Source organism: Phodopus roborovskii, unplaced genomic scaffold, assembly GCF_943737965.1.
Source record: "Phodopus roborovskii unplaced genomic scaffold, PHOROB, whole genome shotgun sequence".
Lineage (NCBI taxonomy): Eukaryota > Metazoa > Chordata > Mammalia > Rodentia > Cricetidae > Phodopus > Phodopus roborovskii.
The window spans coordinates 2,047,248-2,068,413 of NW_026126645.1; the positions used below are offsets into that span (position 1 = coordinate 2,047,248).

General features: G+C 45.8%; 1 protein-coding gene across 1 annotated transcript; it reads right to left on the minus strand.

Annotated features, from left to right (window-relative positions):
• Window positions 1–378: 378 nt before the first annotated feature.
• Eloa (elongin A) lies at window positions 379–20,003 on the minus strand. Its single transcript, XM_051173587.1, is given in 12 exon segments — window positions 379–2,772; window positions 3,277–3,455; window positions 4,533–4,644; window positions 4,919–5,099; window positions 6,359–6,456; window positions 6,565–6,720; window positions 7,046–7,160; window positions 7,764–8,949; window positions 10,151–10,257; window positions 12,554–12,610; window positions 19,635–19,838; window positions 19,841–20,003. Coding segments are annotated over 12 exon segments (2,592 nt in total). The 5' UTR covers window positions 19,976–20,003; the 3' UTR covers window positions 379–2,710.
• Window positions 20,004–21,166: the final 1,163 nt, after the last annotated feature.

Sequence of the window (21,166 nt, forward strand, 5' to 3'; positions counted from 1 at the left end):
TGCTCCAGAGATTAGCCAAACCTGCCTCCTAATTCAGATGCACACTATAAGCCCTGCCTCCTTGTTCAATTGTATACCATAACTCCCTTCAGCTATATACTATAAATTCCACCTGTTTAACTGGATACTATAACCTCCCTTCAGCTACGTATCATAAACACCACCATCCTGTTCAGCTGTATACATAAACCCAGCCTCCATGTTCAGCTATATAGCATAAAGCCTGCCTCCCTGCTCAGCTGTACAGCATAATACGAGGAGCTCACAGGGTGCTGAGGCAGCTCCATCAGTGTGAGCATAGCCCCCAAGATTAAAGAAGCAGGCATCTTGTGATTGATATTGCTTCCCTGAGAAAATGAGAAAGAAAGGCTCAGTAGGTAGAATTTTTTTGCTTTTTATTTAGTCGTGAGTTTTTCCTTTTTGTATAACTTATCTAATTAAAATATTCATCTTGTAGTTACCACAAAAAAGTAACATAGAAAATTGTATTTACATTTTGGGACCAAAATACAAATGAAGAACAGGATGATGCTCACTCCTGCCCCTCCTGCCTCCAAAAAAGAGAAAGAAAGCCCCTGAGAACCCCTTGTAACACCAAGGATCGCAAAGGGCTAATCTGTCATTTGTGATTTGTATGTAGTGTAGCACAGAAAAAAATTACATAAGTTTTCACAAATGCAACCAGAAATGGAACATCACCATGTGTCTGCTTTGTGGCTACTGTGCACGTTGGTGAGGGCTTGTAGAGACGGTTAGCTTCCTGGGCCCCTCCCTATTCTCACCAATCATATCCCTGACACAGACACTCTAAAGGGGTGGAAGATCTGGCTCTAAGAAAACTGGCTGCATCAGAAATCTTTATGTGCCAAAGCAGATGCTGGCACTGAGATGGACAAATCTGTGTCCATTTTCCCCCTAGGCCTAAGCACTCCAAAGATGGGGAGTTAAATCATACACAAGTGAGTCTTCAATGGGAAGTCTTGGAAACACAGCTAAGGCAAATCTGAGGTGGTCAACACCCACAGGGGGCTATTCTAAGCACCAGGCGCCTGGCTCCTGGTGCAAATGTCCCCTTGATTTCAGGTAAGAGACCTGAAGTTAGATTTGGAGGTCAGGCTAAGAGATCGGTGGTATGGTGAAACAAGTAATCAAGAGAAACAATGCTTTACTCAATTTCAAAATACAGCAACACTTGTGTCCCATGGCAACAGGGCCACCTACATGGCAATGCACATGTAGGTGGGCCCAGCTTTAGCTTTGCAGGTTTCCCTTGGAGTCTTCATTAGCCTCTCCAGGGTAGTTAAAAACAATGTAGACAGGAGCGATGGCACAGTTTAAGCAGACTGTCTGTCCCCTCAAGTTCACAGCATCGTTCACCTGGCTTATAACCAAGCAGGTCCTACTAGCTCCATGGTTTCTGACCATAAGGAAGGACCTGATGCTGCCCTTAGTTCTGATCTTGCCCCCATGTCAGTTGGAAAGAGCATTCCTCCAGAACTGGCTGGCTAGCTGGAACTAGATTTCCCCACCTAGTCTACAGTCCAGCCCCTTCCCAAGGTGGCCCTTTCCTCCTAACTCTGGCCTACATTCAGAAGGTAGAGGGCTTCAGCAGCAGCAAGTTCTCTGCCAGACACAGCAACTGTTGTGCTCTTCCAGTGACATGATCTTTCCTTTCAAACGAAAACAATTTCCAACAGCACTAGAATGTTTTAAATAATTCACTCCTAGTAGTAATTCATAGGGAACAAGAGATTAAAGTGCTGGCTTTTCAAAACCCCAAGAACCACATTCAGAGCTACAAAAGTCCTGCCATGTCTGCGTTTCCCATGGTGTGGAAAAAGGAAAAATAAGGGGATGGGGGGGGGGGGCTACAATACTGAACCAGAAACTAGAAATCATAACTGTTGAGGTCCTATGCAAATTAATCCAAGGTTCTGTCCTCCAGTGAGCCTTAAAACAGAGGAGCACGGTTTGCAGAATATGAAGGAAGGACTCTTGACTTTGCAAACAGCTTTCCTTAACAAACACTACTGAAGGACAAGAAAGACAGACTCCTGCCTAGAAACTCTGATAGTCTCAGAGTGAGGCCCCTCTGAAGCTATGTCAAGGCTCCCCTGGAGGATGGGCAGTCTGGCGCTTACTCACTCCTGGCTCCATCCATGTTTGGAATTGAAGTGACACACAAGTTCTGGGGATGCCCCTTTGGACCAGTGTCTACTCAAAAGAGCTAACCTAGAACAAGACTGGCTTTTGCTAGGCTCATCTAACTTTAATAAAGGACCTGGAAACTAAAAGTCTAAATATACAATAGAGGACAAAAAAAAAAAAAAAAAAAAAAAAAGGAAAAGAAAAAAGGAAGAGAAGCAAAACAAAAGAAACCCCCTGGGGGTACTATAAATACATCTGGGGCAATATTTATTAATTAAAACTATGTCTTATAGTTTACAAAGATGCTAATTAGCAATAAAAGTGTAATTGACCTTAAAGTCCTCAGTAAGACTGAGGCTTCATACTGTCTTCAGAAATCTAAAGTGTGCTCCAGGCAGGGTTTTGGTGCACAGGGAGATCCCTGTAACTGTGCAGGAGCAGAGGCCAAAGCTCCACAAAGCAAAAGATACGATCTGTTCTGTGGACATCCTCTTCACCTGTCCCCACTGTCACTGTCCCTGTACTCCTGCTTCCCAGATTCCACCTCCAAGGCAAGTCCCATTTATCGTCGGGAGAATCTGTTCTTGAATGCTTTAATTGTCTTGGCCATCATCGGGGCAATTTCTGTGAAGGAAAAGGAGGCAGCTGTTTCAGATGGGTGGCAGCACAGGCATCCACCACTGTGGTTTACAGCAAAAGCCAGGCTGAGTTTGGTCCCTCTGGCTGTGTACCCCACCACACACACAAATGGACACACACAGGATCTGCTAATGCTGCCATAGAAACCACATCATGGGGCAGACCTTGCTGACACCCTACAGAACCTCCACCATCCCTGACACCGCAGCTCATGATGGCTGTAAGTGGCAAATCAGGAGTCTTTGCTAACTGTAGGGGCCACAATCCCCACAATTTAACTTTGCAACATAAACATTCCAACAGTAAATAGTGCCCAGACAGACCTAGCCTCTCCTCTCACCCAAAGTAACAACAGGACTCAGATTAGCTAAGCTTAAAACACCTGAGGAGGGCCAGCCAACCTGCCCTTGGCTAGTGACCTATGCCAAGTTGACACTTGAGCCGGAGTCCCCACCCACCCGGAGCCCTGCTCCCACCAGCATTGCTCACTCTTTACAGCGGGTTTCCTAGGGTCATAAGAAACAGAACTGCTAGCCACTGGAGCTAAGTGGGCACTGCTGGTACTGGGCCCGTCATAGGCCAGTTCCTCTGGGCTGGAGTGGAAGCTGCTGCTGCTGTTGCTGGCAGGAACATGGCTGCTTCCTGTTGTATATGGTGCTGGCTTAATCCTGTAACACAAAACAAAGCCGGTTAGCTAGGAGCACAAGATCGAAATCAGAGCTGTTCTGAGTGACTCTGCTGTGGCACCAAGCAGTGGCCTGGTACACTGGGTTCTGGCAAAGGTTCAGAGCCAATATTTAGCCCTTAGCTCAACTTTGGCTGTTAAAAATGTTAATCTAGCCGAGTGTTGGTGACACACGCCTTTGATCCCAGCACTCAGGAGGCAGAGGCAGGAGGATCTCTGTGAGTTCAAGGCCAGCTTGGTCTAAGGAGTGAGTTCCAGAACAATCTCCAAAGCAATAGAGAAACCCTGTCTCAAAACAAAACAAAACAAAACAAAAAAATTTGAAAATGCTCACGCGGCCTATAAAAATGTAGTCATCTGAGAAATTTATCTTGTTTTGGGGGGTGTATGTGGGTGTAAACAGATGTGGGTATACATGGACATATATGTTCATGTGGAAGCTAGAAGTGAACCTTAAGAGCCCCTTAGTTTTGTTTTGCTGTTTCGAGACAGGGTTTCTCTGGTTAACAGTCCTGGCTGTCCTGAAAATTACTTTGTAGACCAGGCTGACCTCAAACTCACTAAGATCCACCTGCTGCTGCATCCTGCATTTTCTGAGACAGTCTCTCATTGAGATCTACAGCTCACAGCATAGGCTATGCTGGCAGGCCAGTGATCCACCTCCACAGCCCTGGGATGACCCATCTGTCTGTCAGCATGGGTGCTGAGGATCAAACTCAGGTCTTCAAGCATTTTATTGGCTGAGCTATCTCCTCACCCCTAGAAATAGTGTTTTTGTTTTTGTTTGTTTATGAGGAAAATGAAAGCAGAAGAGGGACTTCCACGAACCAGGTTCTGTTCTCCATGCAATTAACCTGGGTCCCTGGACAAGAAGCAGAAGTAATCTACCCAGGCAGCAGCCAGGACACCGAGGGGCAGAAAGGTAAAATACAGATCCAGTAAGCATTCCAGAGCACACTCTGCTGGCCTCCATCCCCAAAGATAAATCACTTCCTGCCCTTCCCCCCCTCCCCCCCAGCTCTCCTTCAGGGTAGTAACCACGTAGCAGCAGAGATCTTGCCTGACTTTCTCAGGAACAGCTGCTCCTCCGGTTCCAAATTTCTCCTGCCTTCGTCGGACATCTCGAGGTGGTTTGGCCACAGAGTTGACAAAAGCCATCTTTGCTTGTCGTCCTGAAGAGAAATACAAAAATCAATATCTATCTTCTTAAGCAAAGGTACTGCTGCCAATTTAACAATCTAGAGCTTCCGAAAGCCCCAAACTAGGGCTCAATGAGGCCCCATGAGCCCAGTTTGGAAGCAGAAGAAAAAGCCACACACAGCCACACCCAACCACACCCAAAGGGACATTCAGAGGATGGTGGCTCATACCCATCAGGCACACTAAGACTCAGCTGCTGCCTCCAGCACACACCTGGCTGCCCCTGCCAGCTTCTACTCCCTTTACCTTTTGGCTTGTTGGCATGTGCAGACCGAATATTGTTTGTTAGCAGGCGCAGCCGCTGCTCTCTAGCATCCTGAAGTCGCAGGTACATCTCCCGCCAGGACTCATATTCTTCTGGTCTTTCCTCCTTAAAGTCTCGGTGACAGTGAACTTTCCATAACTGATCTGTTTCCTCAATTAACACCTGAAATCAGGGCCAGAACATGACTTCTATACAAGCATTCCTACATATCTCCCTTCTATCGAGGCATGACCCACTGCCTAATAGTTGGGCCTAAACAGTAGTATTACAGCACCACAATTCTAGAAAAAAGGCAAATCACTAAATGAAAAACAGGTAAGTTAGAGGTACTATGCTAATCACCCTAGAGTAGTAATTCTCAACCTTTCTAATGCTTTAACACTTAATACAGTTCCACATATTGTAGTGACCCCCAACCATAAAAGTATTTGGTTGCTACTTCACAACTGTAATTTTGCTGTTATAAATTGGAATATAAATATCTGACATGCAGGATATCTGCTATAAGTTCCCAAAAGGGGTCTCAACCCACAGGCTGAGAATCATTGCTCTAGGGCATTGTGAATGGAAGGGCTGGTAGAGAAGAAAGCTCCCAACATCAATCTTTTCTTTCAGATATCAGTAAGGACAGATCTGGGGTAAAACCGAGTGTTTCCCAGCTCTACACTGAACTGCCATGCATGAGGGCTACCTGAGGAGCATTCTAGAAGATTTAAATGTCTGTCATGCGCTGTCACTGTCACTTTCACTAAACACCCAAGTGCCAGCACTAAACACATCTCTCTAAACCCCAGACGCTGTGCTTTCGGAACTCTCCCTTTACCTTATGACAAGGCAAGTTCAAGGGAGGCCTTGGAAGTGCTTTTCCCTGTGTTAGAATCCCAGCACCCTGCTTAAGGTCCCCGGACTGGGCTGGCAAGATGGCTCATCATTAAAGGAACTTGCAACACAAGGCTGTTGGCCTAAGTTTGGTCCTGGAACCCATGTAAAGACAGAAGAGAAGCAGCTCCTCAAAGCTATCCTTTGACCTCCATATACAGGCAACACACACACACTCACACTGAACGTTTTTTTAAAAGGAACCAGGCACAGGGGCACACACCTTTAATCCCAGCACTCAGGAGACAGAGGCAGGCAGATCTCTGTGAGTATGAGGCCAGCCTGGTCTACATGATTTTTGGGACAGCCAGACCCTGTCTCAAAAAAACAAAACAAAAAAAACCACCACCAAACAAACAAAACAAAGAAGGCTCCCAGGAGCAGGCACAAAGAACATGCTTGTTTAAAGACCAGATGCAAACCAAACATGCCCAGAACAGTGATCTGCCCTCTGACCTGCCCTTCAGCCACAGCAGAAACAGACAAAGCTACTTCTGGAAATACAGCCAGGAAGCTACTCTGTTCCCACTTAGGACACTCACGTGATTGCATTCCTCTATTCGATAGAGCTGATCAGGTGTACACCTCTCCAAGACAGGTTCAAGAACTGAATAGGGGACTCCTCCCACTTCATAGATTGCTGCAAAGAAACCAGAGGTGAGAAGGTGAGTGCTTGAATGGCAGGCAGCCAAGCTCCCCAGTGGCAAAGTACCAGTGTGGTCATGTGCTCGAGAGGTTGGTGACTCACAGTCAATATTGTTCTTAAGCACCCGGATACACTGCTGGTGCAAGGTCATCATTTTGGGGAGATAGGCACACTTGGAACCTGAATACACCTGCATCTTAGAATTCATTCTGCGTCCTGTGAACCCAGCTTCTTCTTCTTCCTGGGGTGAAGAGAATGCTGTAGAGAGAGCAAAACCAGCAAGTCACAAAAGTCTAAGGCCCGTGATGAAAACTCAGAGTCCACAGGACAGCTCACTCTATGCCTTCTGTGTAACCCACCCTCTTTAGCCTCCTCAGCACTAAACACATGATGCACAGACATACGTGCAAGCAAAACAAGAAGGTAGAATAAAAAATATGATAATCTTTAATTCCAGCACCTGGGAGGCAGAGGCAGGTGAATCTCTGAATTTGAAACCAGCCCGCTCTACAGAGTGAGTTCTAGGCCAGCCAAAGCTACACAGTGAGACTGTTTTAATAATTGTAAAGATATCAAAAATTACCTTTCCGCTTTGGCTGGAAGGAAGAAATCAACTCAAGGGAAGGAAGGGGACGGTAGTTTGTTTGTATGGCAGGTAAGGGGATGTCTGGCAATGCTGGCAGCACATCAGTAGGGACCTGCAAGAGACAAGCGTACAGAGCCCACCCTGTAAGCACAACTTCCTTCCCTGAGTTAACCCCTGAGAGTTAACCAAGCATATTGTACCAGCAGATAGATCCAGGCTAGAGGAGAACAGAAGTCATGAATGCCATCATCTAGACCAAGAAATAATGTACAGCTGGGCAGTCATGGTGCACACCTTTAATCCCAGCACTTGGGAGCAAGAGGGAGGCAGTTCTGTGAGTTCAAGGCCAGCCTGGCCTACAGAACGAGTTCTAGGACAGCCAGGGCTACACAGGGAAACCCTATCTCCCCCCTCCCAATAAATAAATAATGAAATAAATGTAGATAGGACAATAACAATGCTTTGGGGAACATTTTTTTTTTTAAGGTGCCAATAAGTAAATGTAGGGCCTCACTTACTCGTAGAGAGTACTGTACTACTGAGCTACCTCCCAGCCCAGAATAATTCTTGGGTAGCATCCGCCTTAAGCAGCTAGTGAGGCCCAGAGAACATTCCCACCAATCAAAACTCAGCTGGCCAAACACAAGCCAGACAGGTGGCAGGGCAGGTGGGCTCTGTGCACTCAGCAGGCGAGGCGCTGGGTGGCTGCAGTTACCTTTCGAGGCCTGGTGGGCTCAGCTCCTGCTGGCTGCAACTTCTCTGATTTGTTTTCATTCACCTTGGGTAATTTCTGAACTGAGTTCAAGTTTTTACTAGTGCTTTTTGAGTCCTTTTTTTTAAGTCCTTTTTCTCCAAGTGCTGTGGCTGAAGTTTTTACAACCTTCTTCTTTTTCTTCCGAGGCTGGTCGTAACTGAGGTATGACTCAAAGGACATGGTGGGCTGCTCAAACTCGTCATCCATGTCCGGCTCCTCTACTTTAGGGAGCGAGGCTGGTGACTTTCGATCTGAGCTCGTTCTTCCTTTCCCCTCCTGAGCCTTCAGGCTGTTGGGGGCTTTTTCTTTTGCTTTGGGCAGGAGGTCTCCAGACCCCCGCCCTGAGTCTAGGCTGTCTGCACTTGGCTTGTTCTTGCCGCCCTTGCTCTTCTCAGAGTCCTTGTGTTTGGGCTTTCTAAAGTGGTTATCTGAAGCAGCCGCCAAGGCAGGCGGAAACTTTTTCTTGACACTGTTGCCCTCTCTGTCCTTCTCTTTCTTAACAGTAGAGGGTGGCTTCTCCTTGGCACTGTCCCCTGAGAGTAGCCTTCTGTTTTCCTCTTTGGAAGAGGCCTTGTGTGATTTCTCTCTACCCAGGGCAGAGACCTTCTCATCACCCCTGGCATCCACAGGTCGTTTCTCCTTGTGGGAAGATTTGTGCTCCTTGTTTTGGCTTACAGCCCCCTTCCCCTGGTGCTCACTCAGGTGTCGCTCCTGACTAACCCCCAGTCTGTCCTGAAAGGTATTACTGTGGACTTTCCCAGGCTTCTGGTGTGAGATGATGGGCTCACGGTCCTCCTCTGGCGACCTGTAGTGGTCTGTGTACATTTGATGTGGACTGGAAGGTGAGGGGGATTGAACATGGCCATAGTCAGAAGACTCAGGGTCTGAGGAATATGGTGGTGACACTTTGTGACACCTCTTTCTTTCATCCCTCCTCTCGTGACTGTGAGCCACTTTGTGAGGCCTTTCAGGCTCAGAGAGTTTTTTGTGTTTTTTCTGTCTGTGCTCAGGGCTGTAGGACTGGCTGCCAGAGGCCTTCCAGCTTTCCTGGTAGTCCCCCTCCAGCTCCTCTGCCCTCTGAAGAGCATCTCGAGGGCGCTTTCGGGAACTGTTCTTCTCAAAATCCTGATCCTCAGCTTCATTGTTTCTAAAATAAAAATGAAAGCAGAGGGAAATCTCAGCATAAATCTCTTTAGAAAAAAAAAAATCACAGACCCTGACTCAGGAATGAAGGACACATCTATAATCTTAACACTTTGCAGGTGAGGACAGGAGGATCAGAAGTTCAAGGCCAACCTCAGCTACAAGCAACTGACTCACCACAAAACAGAACAAACAACAAAAACCAGGCCAAGAGTGGTGGCTTACACCTATCATCCCAGTATCAAGGAGGCTAAGGTAGGATGGTTGAGGAATCAGATGTTCAAGGTCATCCTGTTATATAGCATGGTCTAGGCTAAATTAAGCCACAGAATGAGACCCTGTCTGAAGAAAGATATTAAGGCCAGCCTGACAGCTCAACGGGTAAAATTATTTGTCATGCAAGCCTGGAGACCTGTATCCAATCCCATGGTGGCAGAAGAGAAGTGACTCTGAAAAGCTAGGGCACATACCCACGCCACCCCCACAGTAAACGAAAAGCAACCAGAAGGGTATAGTTTAGTGGGAAGATGTGAGAGACCCTGAACCCAATCCTCAGCAACAAACCCCCAAACAGAATAAAAAAACACCCAACAATATGTTAATGTTTATCATTAAAAAAGAATTGTACCCTAGGCATGGTGGTGCATGCCTGTAATTCCAGCACTCACAGACAGAGGCAGGCAGGTCTCTGAGTTCAAGAGATTTCCACCAGGGCCACAGAGAGACCCAGTCTTAAAAAACAAAAAGAAATTGTAAAATAAATAAATAAGTGATTATTCCACTTTTACTTATTTATTGTATTTATTCTGTTAGGGAGCATGTTCCATGCACATCTGGAGACCAGAGGTCAACCTTTGGGATCTGGGTCTCTCCTTTCACCATATAGGTCCCAAGGAACAAACTTAGGTTGTCAGCAGGTGCCTTTACCCACTGGGCCCTCCCTGGCCCTTAAGAAATTTTTATTTTATTTTATTTTGAGACAGGATTTCTCTGTGTAGCCCTGACTGTCCTGAAACTCATTCTGTAGGCCAGGCTGGCCTCAGACTCACAGAGATCTACCTGCCTCTGTCTGTGAGTACTGGTATTAAAGGTATGAGCCATTTTGATTCTTAATATATTACATTAATTATGGGTTGTTTTTATACTCAAGGCAACATAGTTATTTGACATAAGAAGCAGAACAAGCAAAGAAGAAACATTCTTACCGCTCTACAGGAACCAGCTTCTTCCACTGGGCCACCAGGTCTCTGGCAAAGTTCCCCACTTGCTCATGTTTTCGAAAGCTGTTTACTGTTTTCCCTACCCCAGTCTCCTACAAATTCAACAAAGGAATTGATTGAGGGCTCTGAAACCAAGGGCATATTTTTCTAAATAAGGCCTCCTGCTTGAGAAAAGCAAATACTTCCCTATTAAAACACCTTCTAAACCTTATACTAAACCACTTTGTTGCCTATGCCCAAAGATCTGACACAAAGTAATAAAGCTCACAGGTTTAGAGAAGTGTGTCCTCAAAAACAAGCCACAACTGTAACAATGTAACAAGGAGGGGAATTCCACCGTGGGCTTAAGATGCTAAATGCCCTATGAGTCAGTGCTCATCATAGCCCTTGAGGTAGGAATGAGCCTCACTGTACAGAGACCCAGCCTACGAAAGCCATAGAAGTTATATTAAGGTTTTTTTTTTTTTTTTCTTTTTTTTAAGACAGGGTTTCTTGAGGCTAGAGAGATGACTCAAAGGTTAAGAGCACTGGCTGTTCTTCCAGAGGTACTGAATTCAATTCCCAGCAAGCACATGGTGGCTCACAACCATCTATAGTAGGATCTGATGCCCTCTTCTGGTGTGCATGCAGATAGAGCACTCATGTACATAAAATAAATAAAAAATAAATCTTAAAAACACATACACCAAAAAAAAAAAAAAAAAAAAAAAAAAGGGTTTCATTATGTATACCAGGCTGGCCTTAAACTCACAGAGACTCACCCGCAAAGGCACATGCAACCGTGCCTGCCTAGAAATTGGATTAGAATCTAGTAGTAGATGCCAACATCAATGTTCTTTTTATGTTTTTTTTTTTTTGTTTGTTTGTTTGTTTGGTTTGGTTTGGGTTTTGGTTTTTCAAGACAGGGTTTCTCGGTGTGTAGCTCTGGCTGCCCTAGAACTCACTCTATAGACCAGGCTGGCCCGGAACTCAGAGATCTCCAGCCTCTGCCTCCTGAATGCTGGGATTAAAGGTATACATCACCATGCCTGGCATGTATTAATTTTTTTTTAAGATTTATGTTTCTGTGCCTATATTTGTATCAGTGTATGCCATGTGTGAACAGGTGCCCTCAGAGACCAATTGGAGTTAATAGGCAGTTGTAAACCACCTTACTTGAGCGGTAAAAATTGAGCTGGGATCCTTTTGAGACAGGGTTTTTCTGTGTAATAGCCTTAGCTCTCCTGGAAGGGCAGGCTGGCCTCAAACTCAGAGAGATCTGCCTGCCTCTACCTCCCCAGTGCCGGGATTAATGGCACTCTTGCATCTCTCATGCACCTCATATATTTAAATTCTGAACTGAGGGCTAGAGTGATGGCTTTGCAGCAATTACTGCTCTTGCAGAGGACAGTAATTCACTCCCAGCACCCATATCAGGTAGCTCACAATGATCTGCCTGTAACTCCAGTTCCAGAGAATCTGAGGTCCTGTGGCCTCTCTGGGCATTTAAACATACTTAAGTAAAAGAATAACTATTTCAATTTTGAACTAAAATTCACATAACAGAGAGAGATATGTAACTCAGCAAAGATGATTTTCTATCATCTGTAACACCCTGAGCTTGTTCTACAGCACCTCTGTCCACTTTGGTACATAACATGAAACTCACCATCTTAAAGTGCTCATACTGAGCAATAATTACTTCTACCTAATTCTGGAACAAAAAAAAAAAAAAGCCCTGTTCCTCCCAATTGCCACAGACCCTAACAACCATGGACTTAGCTACTTTCTTTTCTGACTATGGCTTTGCCTGTTCTGGACATTTAATAAAAACAGAATCATACAGTGTGAAGTGTGCTGTGTCTGTAAGGATTCAGGCATTATGCTGGCCTGCCCTTGTCACCTAGAATGCACTCAGGCAGTACTCTGGTCAGCCCAGGGTTCCATGGGCAGTAGTCTGCAGGCAGGTGTAAAGGACCCCTTTAAAAGACAGACCCCTGTCCACTTACGCTCTCTTTTGCCTTCCAGCTCTGCGCTGGCACTTTCTCTCTCCTCTCCTCTTCTGTTCCCAGTGTCTCTATGTCTCTTCCCTTCCCCCTCACTCCCCTTTCTAAATAAACTCCTCATTTAAGCTCTATCTGCCTGTCGTGTTATTCCCTCCGCCTTGGTCACCCTCACCTGCTATGGAACCTGCTATGCCTTCCCACATGGTTCCTTATCTTGGGACCCCACTCATTCGGGACACCCCCCACCCCACCCCTACTTCTCCAGCCTTTATCCTAAAACTATAATGAAAGAACAACAGTATCTGGTTTCTTTAGCTTATACAGCCCATCCTTTAGGTCTCCCTGTATTCTGTCTGTAGTAGGAAACATTTGCAATACAGTCACATAATATGTTCAGTCTTACCACAAGAATGTCTACGGTGATAGGCAAGATGGAAAGTTTCTTCAAATATTTTAATAGCTGCAAAGAGAATAAAAAAGTATTAATTTCTATAGTCATAACTATCTTCTCTGGAGCAGATGGTTATTAGATGGTGAAATGTTTGCTTGGTGCTATGTTGTTCTTGGTAACAACTATGGGTGCTTTCATTAGTATACAAGTATGAAGACAGGCTCAGAGAGCTTCATTACTAGCCCAAGACACAAGTGGAACATTAACTTTCATCAATGGTTTTAGAGTCTGTGCTTTTTTTCTAAACAGATTTTATGGGCTGGAGAGATAACTCAGAGGTTGAGAGCACCGCCTGCTCTTCCAGAGGACCTGGGTTCAGTTCCCAGTGCCCACATGGCAGCTCACACCTGTCTGTAACTCCAAGATCACACAGGCATACATGCAGGCCAAACACCAATACACATAAAATGAAAATAAATAAAAATTTAAAAACAGATTTTAAGAAATGTGTGTGTGCCAGGTGGTGGTGGCACATGCCTTTAATCCCAAGCACTCAGGAGGCGAGGCAGGCACAGGTGGAACTCTATGAGTTCCAGACCAGCCTGATCTACAGAGTGAGCTTCGTGACAGGCTACAAAGTTACAGAGAAACCCTGTCTTGAAACACCCCCTCAAAAAAAAGTGTGTGTAAGCCAAGCAGTGGTGGTACTGACACTTAGGAAGCAGAGTCAGGTGGATCTCTATGAGTTTGAGGCCAGCATGGTTCTCAGAATGAATTCCAGGACAGCCAGAGCTACAGAGAAACTCTGCCACCAAAGCAAGTAAATAAATAAGTGGATGAGACAGAGAGAGGAATGTGTTTGGGCATGGGCGCATGTCTGTGGAGATCAGAGGACAACCTTAAAAAAAATCATCCTGCTGGGCATGGTAATTATGCCTTTAATTCTAGCAGTGGTCTGCCTGGTCCAAATAGGAACCCTGTCTCAAATAAAATAAAATCAAACAACCACTGCCTCTCTTCTGACACCAGGTCTATCACTGGTCTGGAGTTCACTAATCCATAATTCCCTGGACTCTTGTCTCTGCCTCTACAACACTGGAATTCTAAGTGTACAACTCCATGCCCAGCATTTTCACGTGGGTACAGGGGACTGAACTCAGGCCCAATGCTTCTGAAGTTACCAGATGAGTTTTATCTCCCAAGCTCTCTTCTGTGGTTTTAGTTTGGTTAAAATACTTGCAATTGAACCTGTTTGGTTACCAATGCTGACAAGTGCTCAGCTATCACCCAGGCTTCTCTTTTAGAGACAATATCTCACTAGCTTGCTCAGGCTTCCTGCCTTAGCTTCTGGAATAGGGATTACAGGGCTCTTGCTACTAGACCCAGCTAGATCCTGCAGTCTCAACTGGTTTTCTTCTCCAAAGGAAAAGAGGAGGCAGAGAAGAGAGTTAAAACTCACTAACTGGACTGGAGAAATTGCTCAGCGGTTAAGAGCACTGGCAGCTCTTTCAGAGAACCTGAGTTTAATTCCCAGCACCTACGTGATGGTTCAGATCATCTCTAACTCCAGTTCCAAGGGGATCCAATACCCTCTTCTGGCCTCCAAGGGCACCAGATATGCATGAAGTGCACAGACATTCATGCAAGCAAAACATATTTTACACATAAAATAAAAATGTTAAATCCTCACTAACTAATCCCAGGACTTATGAAACTGAGGCAGGAGGATCACCATGAGTTCAAAAGTCACAAGTCTGGGACTGTGGCTGAGTGGTAGAGGGCTTGGCTACCATGTGCAAGGTCCTGGGTTCAATCCCCAGACTGAATTTAAAAAAGAGCTACAATGACAAAGCAATATCAAAGATCACCTGTGTTTTAGAGAAAGAACCCCACCCACAAAGAACAAATAAAGCCATCAGCAACTATCACTTTGCAGAGGCTTATGAAAGGTAGCAAGCTTAGGCAAATTACCCACAGACTTGATAAAATGGAAAGCAGAACAAGGACTCCACAGGAAGAGAGTACCTACAAGCCTTGGGAAGCCAAGATCAATCCTGAGTTGCTGAAGTCAGAGCTTTGCTGTTAATGATGATCAAACAATTCTGGGTAGATCAGAAAGATCTGGGTTTGTCCATTTCCTTTCTAAGTCTCTAAAACTAGGTCAAAACTGGTAGAACAAAGCTCAAGATGGACTCAGAGGCAGGTTGTCTCAGCTTCTTGCCTGATCTTGTGTTAAGTCAGTAAGTAACCTCCCTGAACCCTAGTTACTTCATCTGCAAATCAAAACTAGATTCTCCATCTGCTGCACAAGCTGTGAGGATTCACTGGGACAAACGATGTGCAATGCTTAGTCATGGTGTCTGCAACTATAAAAGTTGAACATGTCCATCCCTAATTATTTCATTCATCAGCCAATAGCTCTTTCCATGTCATACTCTCGATCCTGGACCAGACACTGCTCAGTCAATTCCTACTTACTTTATTTCTACAAAAATCAGGATTGGCTAAGCCTTTTTCTATGAATATAAACACTCTCCATAAAGGGAGAGGAAGAAATCACAAGCAGCATAGGATAACTGAACCAGCTGCAGCATTATACCCTTGTAATCCAGCATTCAGAGTCAGATGCCAGCCTGGGTTACATTTGAGTACCACGCCAGCTACATGGCTAATCCTCACTCAAAAAGTCAAAATATGGGACATGAGAGACAGGTCAGTGGTTAAGAGCACTTGTTCTTCCAAAGAATCTAAGTTCAGTTCCCAGAACTATCTTACAACTCACAGCCACCTGTTACTCCAGCTTTAAGGTACCTGACACCTGATACCCTCTTCTGGCTTCCAAGGGTACCCACATGCTTCTGTATAAACTAACATGCAGACACACACATGTGTGTATAACAATTTTAATTAAAAAAAAAAAAAAAAAGCCAAACAGGGCTCAAGTGATGGCCCAGTGGCTAAGAGTACTGACTACTCTTTCAGAAGACCTGGGTTCAATTCCCAGAAGCCACATGGTGGCTCACAACTGCCTGTAACTCTAATTCCAAAGAACCCAATGCCCTCTTCTGGGCTCCATGGGCTTCAGGCACACATCTGAAACTAATATACATAAAAAATAAAAACAAACACTTTTTTAAAAGCCAAATTAAGCAAAATTGGCTGGGCGATGGTAGTGCATGCCTTTAGTCCCAGTACTCGGGAAGCAGAGGCAGGCGGATCTCTGTTAGAGGTCAGCCTGATTTGCAGAGCTAGTTCCAGGACTATATAGAGGCTCCAAAACTATATAGAGAAACCCTGCCTCAAAAACCAAAAAAATAAATAAAATAAACAAAATTGAAATAAATAACTGGCTGCCTTTACATTTAAATATTAGACAAAAGATGTGTTCTTTCCCCTTTGTAGTTCAGGCTGTAATAGGTACGCCATATTACTGCAAGGAGGGGCAACAAGTGTGTTTTTCTGGTCACTCTACTTCCATTCTACTTAACATGGTCTCTAGGCAGAGCAATTGGATCACAGGTGACAATCTTGTTTGACTGGGAATAAGAGGCCCAATATTGTATCTGGGGAATATGAAACTTAATGGAGTAAAAACTGTACTTAAACTCCATCTCCTCTATGACCCAACCCAGGAAACATTGTATATGTACTTCTTGTCACTTAAGACTAGAACTGCAAAAGCTAAAGCCAATTAACATCTACTGAAAGGGAAATCTGGCATTATTCAAAGGAGTTAAAATGGGTTGTTCTTCTCCAATGTGAATCCCTAGAAGGAAGCATTTATATACCACCCATTGTGTGCTGGTATCATGCTAAGTTTGTCTCATTTGACACTATCTAGTGGGTATTATTCTCCTCTTTTTACTCATATTGAAACTGGGCCCAGTGAGGTGCCATAGCTTGCCTAGCAAGCCAAGAAAACACCTAACATTTAAAAAAAAGGAGCATATGGACTGCAGAGATGGCTCAGTGGTTAAAAGCAATGATGACTCTTTCAGCAGACCCAGGTTCAATTCCCAGCATTCACATAGGAGCTCACAACTGTCTATAACTACAGTTCAAGGGGACCTGACACCCATGACAAAATACCAATGTCACATAAAATAAAAATATTTTTAAAAAAGGAGCATACACCTAACTCACATACCTAGCACTTAGGATGAAAAGAAGAAAGCAGGTACTCTTCCTCAGTAGCACCCTTACAGTCCACATGGCAAAGGAGGTCACAAGGACAGGGTTATAGGACCTACACAGCCAACATACAAGGGTGGAATCAGAAGTCACAGAGGATGTGTTCATCTCAAGGCTTAGCACTAGCTGGCAAAGTGAGAGTTGCCTGTTGCTTCCCTTTGGGCTAGCAGTCAAATAAAAACTCTGGAGATTTTTGAGCTGACTTGGTCCAGTGTAAGAGAAAAAGACTTTGCCATCTCCAGTTTTCAGTAAATTTCAAGGAAGAATGCGAAAGCACTATGGAATCCTTGAGTAGATGGAACTTGTGTTGTCAACCCAAGTAGCATCTATAGAGCCAGCAAGAACTGAGGACAGGCCAGGCATTGGTGATGCACACCTTTAGTCCCAGCACTCGGGAGGCAGAGGCAGGCGGATCTCAGTGAGTTCAAGGCCAGCCTGGTCTACAGAGCTAGTTCCAGGACAGGCTCTAAAACAATAGAGAAACCCTGTCTCAAAAAACCAAAAAACAAACGAACAAATAAGCAAACTGAGGACAGATGATTGAGAAATAACAAAAAATTTGCACAGTAGCATGCTTAGGAATCTGGACCTCCTGCCCACTATGTCCATCCTTAAAGCCAAAGAAGTTCTCAACAGTGACCTCCTTCCTAGTTAGTTCTCCATCTACCATCAATCTGTGTGCTTCATAGTTTTCACAGTGAAAACCAAATAGACTGCTAACTTTAACACTTATGGAAATCACTACCAATCCAATAAGAACAAAAGCTGAGTAATCTCCTAGTACCTTCTTTAGCAAGTGAGCCTAGACCTTGGATGATATAGAATGAATACATCGTGTATTTACATTTAAAACACCAAAAATCCAATAGCAGCAGAAGTTCCAGAAACACAGGTGTGAAATTAGCCTTTTGGCTAATAATGGCCTGGAAGCAAGATGTGGTTGCAAATTCAATACTGCTCTATAATCATCTTGCCATTTCAAGAACCTGTGAGAGCTTGCTGTGTTAAAAGGAGGTTGGGAAGCCAGTGTGCCAGCTTGCAATTTTCCCTCTGCAGTCAGCTTGTTTCTGAATGTCAACTATCAGGCCCTTTGCAAAGGGGTCTCAACATTCCCCTCACCTTCACATTGCTCTCCTCACAACACATTCAGTTCTCCCTCCCCAGTGTGTACAGAACCCAGGAGCCCATATATCTGCTACTGAACTACACTCCAATCCCAAGGTAATTTTCTGTTTTCTTTTTTTGGTTTTTTGAGACAGAGGTTCTCTGTGGCTTTGGAGCCTGTCCTGGAACTAGCTGTGTAGACCAAGCTGTCCTTGAACTCAGAGATCTGCCAGCCTCTGCCTCCCGAGTGCTGGGACTAAAGGTGTGCGCCACCAACGCCCAGCTCCAAGGTAATTTTCTATCTAGGAAGAGAAAAGCCAAATAGGACTTTCAGTGGTAGAGTGCTTGCCTACTGGTGTGAGTTAGCACATGAGTCCCTGGGTTCAATGCCAGCACCACCGACCAAAACAACAACATCAAATACCCTCTGAAAAAAATTACTACTAGTTCAAGAAAACGTATGTAAAACTTTTCCTAGATTGGCATTCTATGCACAACTAGACAGGCCATTTCAAAATTTAAATTCTAACGGGGGGGGGGGTACCCCACAGATAGTATATGAAGAATTTTTCCCCCTTAATCTAATGGAACAAAATGACCAAATGGGGATGGTTACTTTAAGGTCAGCCACAAGTCTTACAGTGTACTGGTACTTGGAATTAATGACCATTTATTAGATGCCCACAAAGGGTTATTGTAAAAAGAAACTTGTAAATGACTGACAGAAGGTACCAGAGCCTCCATAGAAAGTAAAACACAAGACAATTGAAAGCATTTAAGTTCTCACTGATTGAGAACACAGCTTCCTGAAGAAGTGTATCTTCCAACAGAATGAGGGGAGTTAAAAAGTGAGAGGTAGCGTGCCACCTTCAAAAATGGCTCCGTGACTAGAGGAGCAAGAAGCGTAAATGGGGTCGTTGGCTAGAAATTCTGAAAGATGGCGATTCACACTTACTGAGCACTTGGGTCCAGCTGGCATTTCATAAAGAAACTAAAGGCAGGTTGAGCAAAGACCTCCCCCAAACTCCAGAGCTGGTGCTGAATGGGAACCTAGATTGCACTTTTAAGTCCGCTGCCTCCCTCCATTACTTCCTCTTCCACTCAGCTCGCTGGAGACTTCTTTGCCTTTTAGGAACCGCGGGGCCCAGGCTAGAATGCTGACAAGCAATGTCACACCCTCCGGTATTTTCATCCAGAGACTTCAATGAACACTACTCTAACTTCCACCATATCCTATCCTCGACTACTGAGAAGCCGGGTCACCGGGGACCAGGAGGGGAAACAATGTATTTAAGTTAACAGTTTCTAACAGAAGCAACAAAGTAGTTAAGTGCAATTAAACATGGTTCTTCATCACCGGCGGCTCCCACCTTCCCGTAAGTCAGAGACGTGTAATACTCTCACGCCCTCATCCAAGATCCGAGTTCCAGGAGCAGAGATCGAAAACCCAAGGCTTTCCCCGTTTTCTCGGTTAAAGGGAAGGAGACAGGGGGTCCTCGCGTCGGAGCCGCAGAACTCCAACCAGCGGGGCAGGGTCGCTCGGCTGGGACGGTGGAACAGCTGGCGCGGCCGCCCGAGCCCCGGGGAAAGCGGAAAGGCCAGGCCGCCCGTGTCCCCCTCGAGTGCTCAGCAGCAGCCGGGACGCGCACGCAGACCGCGAACTCCTCGCTGCCCCGCGCCGCTCCGCGGGGCCTGGCTCCGGGTCCAAGGAGGACCCGGCCGAACCCGGCCCGCGACCGTTACCGGGCCCGCGCCGAGCCCAACGCCCGCCCGCGCCTCCCGCCCGCCCGCCGCTCACCTTCTTAGGGTCGGGGTTCGCGGCCAGGCGCGCCTGCAGCTTCTCCACAACTTGGAGCGCCGACTCCGCCGCCATCGCTGTCACTGGCGCGGCCTCCTCGCCGGAACTGGGCTCGCGTTGCGTCCTCGGGCCGCAACTCCGCCCTCTGTGCAGCCCCGGCGGAGACGGAAGCGCGAATGGTCCCTTCCGGGCCTCCGCTGGGGGGGGTGTGTGGGGACGGCCTCAGGACCTGCCCCCGCGCCAGACCACGCCCACGATATCTCCGCGATCTGCCCTGCTCCTACACCAGCATCAGGCCACGCCCCCGACACACCCAGCCCAGAGCCACGCCCCCTGGGCATGTGTCCCTGCAAAGGCGCTGAAATCTGCTAGCCAAATTCGGGCCCACCCTACCCTGTCCTGAGCCACACTCTCATTTACACCTGACGTTGGTGTCGGTGCTTGGCTCCAGGGTCCCACAGACACCCCAGGGACCATCCTGTGCCTCTTGGAGTGAAAGGGAAGAGCTGATGCCTGTAAATTATTTGATATCCACCTAAAAACTGTGACACACCCACACAATAAGAAATCGTGTAATTTAAAGTAACTTCACGGTATTGTAATTTTTGGTAAAGAGCAATCCAGACTGTCTAGTTTCAAGACAATTTGAAACACTGGAAACAAAAGTAACAATAATACATTACCAACCATCTTGTCTTCAACTGCAGAAAGCAGTCCTGTTTCAAGTGACATTATTAAGGTGGGACAGACTATGCTAAGTAAGAGACATCGGTTCTAGGGGTGTCCCAGTAGGCCTCAAATGCCCTGAGCTCCACTACTCTCTCTCCTAGGAAGAGGCATCACCTGAACTTGCTTGGATGATAGGAATAAAGACCAGTGACAACCTGCGGTCCAGTTCCTGAGTCCACGATGGCTTCCCGTCACTACCAAAACCCTGACATTGTTTCCTCCTACTTTAGATTTGTGAGACCTATGTTAAGTAACTGGCATAGAGCAATCTTGGAAAAGCATCAGTTATGTAAGGTGTGGTGGTTCTGGCTGGTAATCCCAATGCTCACTTAGGTTGAGGATTAAGTGTTTATTAAAAGCCAGCCTGGACTACATGAGACCCTATGTCAAAAAAGAAAAAAGGGCCTTATGCCAGGCGGTGGTGGCACATGCCTTTAATCCCAGCATTCGGGAGGCAGAGGCAGGTGGATCTCTGTGAGTTCAAGGCCAGTGTGGTCTACAAGAGCTAGTTCCAGAATAGGTCTACACAGAGAAACCCTGCCTTGAGAAAAAAATAAAAGGAAAGAGGGGTCTGAAGAGCTGGCTCAGTGATTAAGAGCAGAGGACCTTGGTTCAATCCATTTTGGGGCAGCTCACAACTTCCTATGGACTCCAGCTCCCGAGGGTCCTATGCTTCTGGCCTTGGAGGGCGTGTGCACTTACATGAACACACCAGCACATGGCCTAGAACTAGCAATATAGTCTTGGCCTGCCTCCAAATCACAGAAATCCACCTGCCTCTGCCTTGTGAGTGCTAGAATTAA